This window comes from Protobothrops mucrosquamatus, unplaced genomic scaffold (genome assembly GCF_001527695.2).
Source record: "Protobothrops mucrosquamatus isolate PMUCROS unplaced genomic scaffold, P.Mucros_1.0 scaffold158, whole genome shotgun sequence".
Taxonomy (NCBI): Eukaryota; Metazoa; Chordata; class Lepidosauria; order Squamata; family Viperidae; genus Protobothrops; species Protobothrops mucrosquamatus.
Genome location: NW_015386522.1, coordinates 676,654 through 688,952, shown reverse-complemented (window position 1 = coordinate 688,952; position 12,299 = coordinate 676,654). Strand labels below are relative to the sequence as shown.

The following is a 12,299-nucleotide window of genomic DNA, read 5'->3' as shown; positions in this document are numbered from 1 at the left end:
ATATAAATATAGTAATTACTAAAAATTCCCAGGGACCCTGGCAAAGCTTTTTTTTTTTTTTTTTTAGCTCTCTGGCCACTTGATTATTTTAATTAGACTCAGGAAGACTGAATCGGGAATTTTCTATACAATATGTAAAGTATGTACTTCACTGGTCAATGTTATTCCTTCCTTCAGATCTATTGCTAGACTTTCATCTGCCTGGAGTTTTATCAATGGACCCAGCTCAGAAAAACAAGCATGTTGTCCTTGGATCATAAATTTGTATATATTTTTGTATAATAGACTGCAACTGCCATCTAAAATCAAATTTAAAAGTTATTAAACTTGGGTAATTTATTCCAGACAGTTATTTCTAGTGAATGATAAGTAGTATCAATGGTATTTTTTATTTCTATTTACTATATTTATATAAAAAGGCAAATCAATATAAGAGGCAACATTTTGTACAAAAATACAGAATTTTAAAAGCTTTAAAAAGTATATTCTATATTACTGATCAGAACTGGACTATATATATTTATATATAAAATTTATATAAATTTATACATGTATATTTATATAAATTGCCAATATTTGGGAATTTAACAAGTACCGTAGCTGCTTTGTTTACACAGTAGCTTTGTATTTTTTTTGTCGTCCTATAGTAATCAGCTTGCTGTTTTCTAGTTCTTGTCAGAACATATCTTCTGCTTAATCCGTGAAGAGATCTACAGGTAGTTTTGTCCAATTGCATTTTCTACCAACATGTTTGTGCAACAGGTTGTAAAGCCCCTGAAAAATGAGAAAATGTGGAAGACAAATTGTGCTGATGAAGTTTATTCATCAAAGTTCTCAGTGCTCCTTTTCTTGATCGGGTGATGGTTCAGTCCCAGATGAATTTCTTTGCAAAGAAAACGTCAGTCTCTTGGCCCACAACCTATTACAATCCTGGTGGCTGAGCTGCAGTGGGAAAGGAAAAGTAACAAGTGTTACAAAGGTAAAACTTGGTTTTAAAATCCAGAAACCAGTGCCAAAGCTGTAAGTTGCATTGGTAAGTACTGCTTTCCAAATCTGCATCTGTATCTGTTCATATCCAGTCAAAATGCTAATACGACAATGGTAAGAAGATATTTAATGTGAAAATCATCTGTACTAATACAGGTGATGAAAGAAAGATCACCAGTCTATCTTGTGTCCATTGCCAATGAGCCACAAGGGCAGTGCAGTCGGTTTCACTCTTGAAACACAGAAGTAGAAAAAATAATAATAAAACCTTCCATCCTACCTGTGATTCTTCTCTACAGGTAATTCCTCCCCACCTTCACTTCCATAGTCTTATTAAAAGAGAATTTTGGTTCTAAAAAAAATCACCTAAGTGTTGACTATTATTAACATAATGAAATCTTAGGGTTTTTTGTAAAGATTGCTATACCACCTGAGAAAAGACTGAAGTGATGGCATAAAGGCATAATACAAGAACGAACTCTTCTTGTATTACTTCACTATAGAAGTTATTTACTTTGTAGGACCAAATAAACACAAATAGATTTCTAAGAATTATTTTTCTAGATGTTATATACTACAGAATACATTTTGGTTGCGATGACAACATGTTTCAGATATTAAAAGCTGCTGAAATTTAAATACACATGAAAATTCTAACTGAAATTTAAATTCAGCATATAAATTTAATAAATAAGGAAGGCGGATTCAAGACAGCCCTATGTTTGCTGTATATTTCTCACTTCCTTTTCTCCAGAAGCTCAGATGAGCACTTTATCCTAACCCCAGCCTTCTTTACAAGGTTAGGCTGAGAGAGGGAAAAAGAAGAATAATTTGTCCAAAGCATCCAATGAATTTTATGGTAGACCCCCTACCTCAAACTCTTGTGATTATATTAACTAAGAGTCAGACATTAACAATTTATATATAATTGATAATAACAAAACACAAAAGGTAGAATTGTACCTCATTTTTCAAGTTTTCATTTTCATGTACAGGTACAGAAATGATAAAGAGGAAAGCTGAGTAATAACATCTGACTCTTCATCCATTGTCTTTGATTATTCTAACATGCTCTATCTTGGGCTGCTCTTTCAAGTTTGATTTTTAATAATACTTTTAGTACAACAGTATTTTAATGAGATATTTGTCATTATGGCTCTATTAAATGGTTGTTGTTGTTTTTTGTATTCTACTTTGCTTTATTTTCACCAGAAAGGAAATGCATCACTAAATAGTCTTTAAAAAGTTTTCAGGAACATTAGGTCCTATTGCTTGTAGCTTTTCAAACTGCATATTTGAGTTCTGAAATTACTGTCTTTTAGGTGTTAACTGGAAAAAATAAATTACTGCAGTGCTTTTCTTCAGAGTTAGCTGTGCATGTTTTAGAACACTGATTGCCAAATGTATGTAATCTAGTAAGAATAGCTGTGTAATCTTGAAATACTTGCCAATAGTTTAAAACTCAGTAGCCTGAACAAGAGAAGCAGCTAGGGAGAATTTTTATACACAGATGCTAATAAGGATTGATCCCCAGTTCTTTTCCAAGACCTTCTATCTGTGTGAGCAGGACATTCAATTCCCTCTTGTCCCAGCTGTGGAAATTTGGTTGCTTTAAGTTTTTGCAATAAATGTGAGTACATTTGGTTCAAAGTTTACCATACCTTTTTCCACATCTTGTTCACAAATAAAACTATTAACATCTTCACAGTGAAAGTCATTCCAGAGCCCAGCATGAATTAATCCAGCACAATCTTCCCCTGGCCCATGGCCATGTTTCCAGTTATCAGGCTGTCCAGCACTCCAGTTTCTTGCAATAAAACAAACAAAAAAATGATCATTTCGTAACCAAGCCATCATATGACAATGTGAAAGAGGAGATTAATAATAGTAAAAACAAAACAAAAATAAAACAATCTCTCCTAAAGCAGAAAACTTACTCCTTAACAAATAGTGCATGACTTTTCCTGGAAATGGAAAACATCTGGGCTTTAGAGATGGGAATCAATTGGAGAAACTGCCAAAGCTGAAAAGTCTAAAATTAGATCAAATATTCTGTTCTGGTTGTGGACCGCACATAGACACATGTACAGAGTGTAATCCATCAATGGGGCTGTATTTGTTTGTTTCATCTATAGCTGCAGATGAGTTACTAGGATATAAATACAACTTCCTGTTGGATTTATATATGCATCTCCAAATAAAAATAAAAAGAATAGTTTCTTGTTATACAATATTTAGAGAGAAATACCTAATATTATCATATCATAAACTCAAAACACATCAACAATCATATATTGTATGTGCCATGTATGTGTTCACTTTGAGAGTGGGCAACTAAATTTCATTTTTGATATGTGCCATTGTGCCCACAGTAAAAAATGACAATAAAGGTTATCTATCTTATATTGCAAAAAGTATCTTATAATAAAGATAAATTTGTATAATTAGAGTTATCAGATCTGGACTGTAAAACTGCAGAGCAGAGATTCTCAATCTCTTTATTGCCATTTAGTGATTCTTCAGATTTCTGTAGCCTTTGCATTTATTTGGGAATGTACCATTCTCCTAATAAATTATCCTTTGGGTGGATTTTGAACGATCGCTTTAAGATTTTGTAAGGTCCTTAAAGATGCAATGGTTTAAGTTACAAATGTGGAGATTTCATCAGGATAAGAAGGACTTAGCCAAAGATACCAGTAATATTTCCTTAACCTAAGCTCCAATGCTCAACAGCAGTCAAACTGAGAGACTGAAGGAAAAAGTAATAATTTCATTCAGTGGGAATGACAGATCTTAGTCTACTTGATCTAGTGCTGATCCAGTGTATATCCTGATTCCAGTTCAAAAGAATTTAGCTGATATTAAGCTTCAATGACAAATGAAGATACAAGTTTGTTTCCAGCAATGATATACAACTGATGCAATACAGAAGTCTTATTTTTTGTAATCAACCAAGTAAAACTGACCCTTTCTCTTTCTTTATTTGTTGTCCCTCCTCCACCCACATTTTAAAAACCTGTGGTTTCTGTCGCCTAGTTTGCTATTAATTCTGTAATAAGCATCTTAAGCATCTTCTTTTATTGGTTATTCAGTATTTTTTTTTCTGGCAATAAGCTTTTTGAAATCAAAGAACTGTTAATCTGAATCTAAAAGCCAATGCCCTTTATAAGGTTGTCGCACCATTTCTTATTGGCAGATGCTAAGAAGCAGTTACAGCAGAAAGCAGTGAACATCCTTCCTGCACTCACATGTATTCTGGTAGGGTGCCATCCAGCCATCGCCACTCATCTTCCTTCACTGAGTCAGTGAGACCAATCCAGAAACTGCCTTTTGCAATAACTTGTATTTTCAACCATTGCTGTGTACAGAAGAAAGAATCGGTCACATTATTTCACATCCCAGAGTTTTTGACTCCCTAAACCAGGGGTGTCAAACTCAATTTCATTGAGGGCCGCATCAGCATTGTGGTTGCCCTCGGGGGGGGTGTAGCCAGGGTGGGGGCGGCCTACTGGGTGGGTGTGGATGGAGTGGGTGTGGCCTACTGGGTGGGCATGACCAGCTCTACATTGTTCGCATCAAGTGGGCCTGGGCACAGATCTGAGGGTCTCTGGCAGAAGGGGGTGGGACTGGGGCAAGTGCCATTCATTCCTCGCAAAGGGTGACACTTCCCCAGCATGCGCCCAGGGGGCGGGGCCGACGTGGCAGGGGCTGCTTCCTCACTGTTTCTAGACGGCCTTGTGGAGCTAAGACTGAATGCGTTTTAGCATAGATGGCCACCACAAAATTGTACATTGGCTCCCAGCCGGCCAAGGCCAAGGCAGCGGGGGCTGTTCCCTCGCTGTTTCCAGGATAGCTTCGCGGGCCACATGAAACCACTTTGCGGGCCGCATCCGGCCCCCAGGCCTTGTGTTTGACATGTCTGCCCTAAACTACTCTAGCCTCTTGAAAAGTGTGACGGAGCCTAAACATGAGCTTATGGGCAAAATCAACTTGGAACTATTTCTGGGTGTATCTCATTTGATATGAGCATCCATCCAACACAGTCTTCCTTTCATGCTCCCAATCTCAGCCCAATCTCCTTTTCACCATCAACCAAGAATTTCTTTTTCCCAACCAATTTTCTGGTTAAAGAAGGTGCACTGATAACAGTAATAGCCAGCTATGGCACATGAGGTGAAGAGAGGGACTTTTTTTCTTTCCTCTCTAGCAATGGAAATGCTGCAAAGTAGATTGTGAGAAAAGTTGCTTCCACAGGGTCTATTTGACACATGGCGTGCTCTGCTGCCAGAATGAAAAGGGATTATTAAAGAACCTCTTTCTTGTTCCTTTCCCCTGCTTGCTGTCACAAGAGCATCAGCTCAGTAAGTGCCGACCAAGCATTTAAATTTGTCTGCCTCAATACAAAATGCTGTCTTTTATTATTTTTACAGTGGCTCATTGTAGCATAATCTTGATATTGATGCGGCTGTAGTTTCCCTGGAATCAGATTTGAAGATGTCTAATAAGAACTATTTCAAATAAATAAATAAACAGTTTGGGGCTCTGGGGCTAGGGAGAAGGGAATTTGGAAGCTGAATGGTAAACATGACTTAAATTAAAATCCAACATGTTCCCTGCAAAAGCTTTTAGAAATTACAACAATCATCTCATATGGAATGACATCCTCTGCCTTATTTCCAGCAAGACCTTTTGGAAGGTCCCTATTTCTATTTCTGGGGCTGGAAATGTTCTTCTCAACCATAGCACTAGTTTACAGTTGCACACACTGAGCTTAAGATGTCATTTGAGACAATCTTTTATTTTTCTTCATAGGATCAAACTACATATTGCTTATGTTGCTTTCAACTCCGTTTTGTCATGTAGTGAAGTGTAGCTATATGGGAATGTCAGTTATTAACATGACAAAGTGGACAGGAAGAAGGTATGCATTCTTTTCCAGTCCTGCCCTCACCTCTGTTGAGTCAACCTTCTAGCTTGCATTTTGCTTTAGAAAAGAAAAACAATTTTTATTTGGGGGGGGGGGGAAATAAGTGTCACAATATCAGTGGAGTAAGAAAGGGTGATAGATCTGAACAAACTGGCAGCATCTGACAGCTCCATTTCAAGAAAGAAAAATCAATATAGATTTTCAGCAGAATATTCAGCCTAGGTAACAGCATCAGAAGCTCCTATAACAGTGGTGGCGAACCTATGGCATGGGTGCCAGAGGTGGCACTCGGAGCCCTCTCTGTGGGCACATGTGCCGTTGCCCCAGCCTTGCCTCCCGCCGCGACCCCCTCCTCTCCAGCAGACCCCCTGAAGGAGAGTCGCCCCTGAGCATGGCCCACGCGGAGCAGCACAGCCAAGGACATGGCAGCCAGGCAGCATAGACAAGACTCTGCCCTCACACCCCATCATGCACAGTTGATACTGCAGAGGGTGTGACTGCCATAGTGCTGCTGGGCTGCCTGGGAGATCTGCGGCGGGTCCTGGAGGTGGTGAGTGGCCCTGTGGGCAGGTGGGGCGGGGAATAGGGGGGCGGAACGGGCGGGGCAGGGGCTGGACCGGGGGCAGGGCCAGTTTTTGGGCACTCGGTCTCTAAAAGGTTCGCCATCACTGTCCTATAACAAGTGATGGATGATCTTCCGTGCAAATACAAGTAATCCTCAAATGGGAGCAGCAACTCAGTTGTTGAGCAAAATAGTTGCTAATGAAACTGCAACTGACCTTACAACCTTACACTCTTACTTCAGCTTTCCTTTGCTTTACAGCAAAGTAAATGCAACGATTGGTAACAAGGTTACCAAGGCGAAAAGGAGCAAGCCCTCTTTAAGGAAAAGGTGGACGAAACAGGATCAGAAAAAGGAAAAGAGGCGAGGTTGTCATGCAGGAATACAAGCTAATTTGAGAGCTAATCTACATGGAGCTCTGTTTCCATCTGTCCTGTTTGCCATCGTTCGCTCCGTAGAGACTAAAATGGAGGATCTGTAACTTCAGCTGGCCACAAACAAGGAATGTATATCGGAGGTGGTGACCCTTTGAGAGCTGTATGGAACAAAATTTCATTTTGAGGTATGCCACATTCAAAGTGACAATAAAGTTGTTATTATTATTGTTGTTATTATTATTAGCTATAAAATGAACGAAGGCAAATATACGTGTCCCATGGTAATGTTGCAGGATCCAACCTGGGTTGGTCACCGGGACCAGAGGTTTAATCTTTAGTCACATAACACTTGTTGAGAGACAAGTTCACTGAGGATGGGCTCCGGCACGAGTCCGAAAGCTCGGAAGACTAAACCTCTGGTCCCGGTGACTGACCCAGATTGGATTCTGCAACAGATAAAATGCTTTCTGTCTGTCGTGTCTAACCTACTCAATTCCAATCACTGTCAACTGCCCTGGCTGGAAGTAATGCTCTTTTTTTACTATTTAAATCTAACAGCATGCTAGATGGGGTTTTATACCTGTTCCTCTTTGCTATTGATGAAAACCAAATGAGATGATTTCTCTTCGCAGAAAAGCTTTGCATCTTCAAATATGGCTCTTTCGTTTGAAAAGTAGTAACAGTTGCCTGAAAAGTTCTTCCAGTAAACAGGACAACCTGTAACATGAAACACTTGCAATAAACCCTCATGAGAATGAAAACTTAATCCTCCCTCAGAAATTTGGGCTCTTCACCCTTTGAAAATGATTTGAAAGAAACATTTCAGACCTCAGGGGCACACAACAGCACCCTGCTATTATGTTAAGGCAGGCTGGTTTTTTTCTGGGCTTTATTATGGACTGAAAAAGATACCTCTATTTTAACAACCCAAAATCCACTAAAATCAGTGCCACTATTGAAACCACAGCATCTTTCCCCACAAAAAACTCACACAGAAGCCTGCCTGAGAAAAGATGCACCTGCTTTAAATAAGCATCATGGAGCCACCATGGTTGTGTGAAACCCAAGAGAACTTCTTACTTACTCTTGAAGCACTCAGAACCCTACTAGATATAGTTTTGAATAACACCATTAGGAGCCAAGCAAAGTGAAAAAGTAATTATCTATTCAGAATATTGTTGAAATGGAATTTCCATTATTTATAGTTGCAGCCATCCTTTTCTATCAAATTGGCCTTCAAATCATTTCTAGTTTATCATAAAGACAAAACTCAGTTTAACAATATAATTGCAGGATAAATTTTGAAAAGCATCCACATTTCTTTCATGTATCAAAACTATTCTTCTAATACCATTCTGAAACAAATGTTAACAATGAGATTTGAACAATCCTACACAATTATTTATCAGGTTTTAACAGGAATAATGGAGATATACCATGTTTTGCCCATTTTTTCCATATAACTTTGTTTTCCCATTATTACAAGGGATAATTATTTGTCCTGCATATATGTATGTGGGTTCTACAGTAATATAGAAATCATTTTGTGAATTGAAAAAGAAAAGAAAAAAGAAAACTTAATGAAAAATCAGGCTGTTCAATGAACTTTAAATATCACCAAATGTAGATATCAGTTGAAGGAAGAGAAAGAAATTAAAAGATGGGGAAGAGGAATTGGTCAGTTTGAGCATCCAATTTTTAAAAATATAATTTTACAAAATACTAGGAGTTATAACAAGGTTCAAAATTACATTGTCTTCTTAACACTATAGAGAGAAGCTTTAGAGAAGGTGAGAAAGAAAAAAAATGTGCTTATGGGCTCAGACCATTTCTCTTGTGTAATGTGATAGATTAGATGTCTGAATCCAAGCACTAACCACTCTGAAACAGATTGTGAGGAATTCTGAGGGAAACAGGAAGAATTGCTTTTCTGTTCTTTCTTAGAAACCATAGATTTAAGGACTATGATGTTCATTTCAAGCTAGTTGGAGACTTGAACAGATAAAGCCTGCAAACTTCCATTGCAATATGTACACAGATTACAATCCAATCCAATAGTCAACATAGTTTCAAACTATACTTTTATATATTGGTAATAAATATACAGTGAAGCATACAGACAGATAGTAAGTATGTTAACAGCTTACCGTTAGTCTCACTTTGTAGGGCCATAGCTATTCCTGGACCTCGTGGTCCAGGAGGACCAGGCTCGCCTGGAGGACCACGTAGTCCAGGTACACCTGGAAAACCAGGCAATCCACGAGGACCAGCGGCACCTGGTTGACCAGGAACTCCTTGAAAACCTGGGATTCCAGGTGGGCCTTGTGGACCTGGGGGTCCATCTTTGCCAAGTGATCCAGGGACTCCTGGAGCTCCACTAGGACCAGGTAGCCCAGTCTTTCCAGGTGAACCTCTCTGGCCTTTAGATCCAGGTGAACCTCTGGAACCTTTGTCACCTTGTTCACCTGGTGGTCCAGATGGGCCGCTTGGTCCCTTTTCACCTTGAGGTCCTGGAGGTCCAGGTTCACCTTTGTCTCCTTTTTGACCCTTGGGCCCAGTAAGTCCAATTGGACCTTGGGGTCCTCTGTCACCTTTGGACCCTCTTGGACCTGGAGGACCTACAATGACATGAATATGTGAAGGTCAGAATAATAATAAAATAATCTAATGTAATAAAATAGCAAACAGTTCTTCTTAGTACTAAAAACATATTTCTACTTTAGATTTAAATCATTTCTAAATATTTTTAAAAATAACTGGGCTCCTCCAAAGAACTCAAGAAAACTGAATCTGTAAATGTGTCTTTATCACAAGACAAGTCAATAGAAAACTAAAATTAAATGATTTTATTTTAAATAGATGTTTACAGCTTCCTTAAAAGACTAAGGAAATTGGCCAAATTTGTTTAGGTTGTTTAATTTGTTTACATGATTCAGTGTTACATAAAAGAATATGCAAAATTTTATCAAGCTTTCTTCTTATTTGTATTTTTATTTGATACAAGTATGATTCAATGGCCATATTTTAATTTTTCCTTGCTTTTCTATTCATTAAGGTCACAAGTTAAACAAAGCAAATTCGATTAACTTTCCAAGTTACGAGAGACATATTTACAGAAAAAAGTTTAAAAAGTGGTGGAATGCTCAAGGAAAAATTTTATTAGGTAAAATAAAAAACTATTAAAACTATTGGAAAAGCTTTTAAAAATTCTATATCTTTTCATGTTCTCTTGCTGATAAAGATATCTAGAGATCTCAAAAAGAGAAATCTCAATTTCATGAAACTGAGGAAATTCAGTTTTTGAAAGTTGACTAAATAAAAAATATCTCATTTTCATGAAGTTGTAAACAAAAAAGTTTCATTTACAAGAAGAAAAAGTTTTGCTAAGTGTCTTCCCAAGATTGGGCTGTTTTTCAGATAGTGACATATTCTATTTATGACGTATGCATAATGCAATAGATACATGATTATAGGGTAGTGAAAAATAGTAATGAAAACTTCAGAAATAGAAGATATTTTCATTTCTTTTCCAGAGATAGAAAAGAAAATAGACCAGTATATAGACAATATATATGAAATCCAGAAAGGCATACTAAACATTAAAGATCAGTTCTGATATGATGTGTATTTCCTGTTTTATTTGTTTTATTTATTTAATTTTATCCCACCCTTATTATTTTTATAAACAACTCTAGGTGATGAACATACCTAATACTCCTCCTTCCTCCTATTTTTCCCACAACGATCACCCTGTTGGGCTGAGAGAGTGTACTTTCCTTTTAACACTTTGGTGATTTAATATAAAGCCTTCATATATTTCAGTATGCTTTTCAGTAAAATGGCAAAAATTCCGCTCTAGGAATAGTTTAAAACTTTTCATTAAAGCTCTCCCCGTGTGTCAGAGGCCAGCACAAGAACTGTAAAATCCTTTTTAGTAGCTGGGCTAAAGGAAAAAGTTATTGTTAACATGGCTAAGATACAAAACAAGTATGTGGACTAGGCTATGTCAGGAAATTCTGCCAAATTAGTTGTGGCCTAATGCAATGATCATTTATCATAGGGAGACTGGGAAAAAAAGAGTCCTGTTAATAAGATAAAATTATTTCACCTTCCAGCTTGTAACATAAATCACTGATGGTAACACCAAGGCAAGAGCATCTGAGTCTAATCCACCAAGAATGCACGTTTAGTTGGATGTGGACTGGGTGGAAGGTATAAGCATTAAATGAATAAAACTGAGTTGTAAATAATAGTTCATGATGATTAATCAATGGAATAAGTATACAGCATTTTTATTAATTATCTGGATGAGGAGATAAATGGAACGTTTAAAATATTTGTAGATGGCACATACTGTACTTCCCTGGAAGACTAAAATAAAATTCAAAATAATAGGTTCGAAAGATAGGCTGAAAATAATAGGATGCAATTTAAGGGAGACAAATTTAAAGTTATGCATTCAGGAAAAGAATTTAAATGCTGAACTACAGGATGGGGAATAGCTGGCTTACCAGTAATGGAAAAGAACTTGGAATAATAGCTGATTGCACTCTGAGTATGACTCAATAATAATAATATGTGAATGCAAATAAGAAAATGCAATTTTAGGCTGCATCAAGTGAAGTATAGTTTTCAAATCATGGGAAATATTACTTCCTTTTCTTTCCTTTGACAGTCCCACTAGAGTATTTTGTCCAGTTCTGGGCAAAAGTGAAGGATTCAAGTGAATTGGACAACCAGAGATTAGAAACCAAGTATTATAAAAAGAGATTGAAGGAACTAAGAATGTTTGGCCTTGATGAGAAAAGATTGAGTGGGAATATGACAGCACTCTTCAGATAGATATTATAAAAGTTTAGGATACTAAATTATTCTCGTTTGTTCTGGAGAGCCCGATACAAAATAATGGATACAAATTACAAAAAGGCTGATACTGATTACTAACAATAAGAATGATCTGATAGTGGAAACCAGGTTTCCAGAGATGTAATGGGCTATCATTCACTGTGTATATACAAGAAGAGACCAAACACTACTTAATTCTTGAACATACCTATAGGGGGGATGCCACATGGGGTAGTTGTTAAGATGTTGGGCTAGAACTGAGTAAAATCCAAGTTCTTTGGAGCCATTCACTCAGCTCAATACTTCAGCGTATTGTTGTGGAGAAAATGAAATAAAAAGTGCCACATAACCTTGAGCTTCAAAAGTAAAGGTATAGATATAAATCTAACAAATAAATAAATATCTGCCATAGATGCTTTAATTTGGATTCCTGCTTGGAGGAGTGGACAGACCTGATCACCTAAATAACAATTTTCATCTATGATTTTAAGATACTTCAGCATAATCAGTAAACTAAAAGGTCACAACAAACCAAACATATAATGGACCAATTTTACCTTGCAGTTATTTTTTTAAATTGAGGTGTTTGCGGAATAATGTT

General features: G+C 37.2%; 1 protein-coding gene across 1 annotated transcript in view; it reads right to left on the bottom strand.

Moving 5' to 3' along the window:
* Nucleotides 1–15: 15 nt before the first annotated feature.
* Nucleotides 16–12,299, bottom strand: part of COLEC12 (collectin subfamily member 12) — an 84,511-nt gene continuing 72,227 nt past the window's right edge. Inside the window, exons 6-10 of the mRNA XM_015813470.1 lie at nt 9,001–9,471; nt 7,434–7,570; nt 4,236–4,345; nt 2,649–2,794; nt 16–942 (exon numbers count right to left, since the gene is read on the bottom strand). Coding sequence (XP_015668956.1) covers nt 923–942; nt 2,649–2,794; nt 4,236–4,345; nt 7,434–7,570; nt 9,001–9,471 — 884 coding nt within the window. The 3' untranslated portion in view covers nt 16–922. The remainder of the gene's footprint in view (nt 943–2,648; nt 2,795–4,235; nt 4,346–7,433; nt 7,571–9,000; nt 9,472–12,299) is intronic.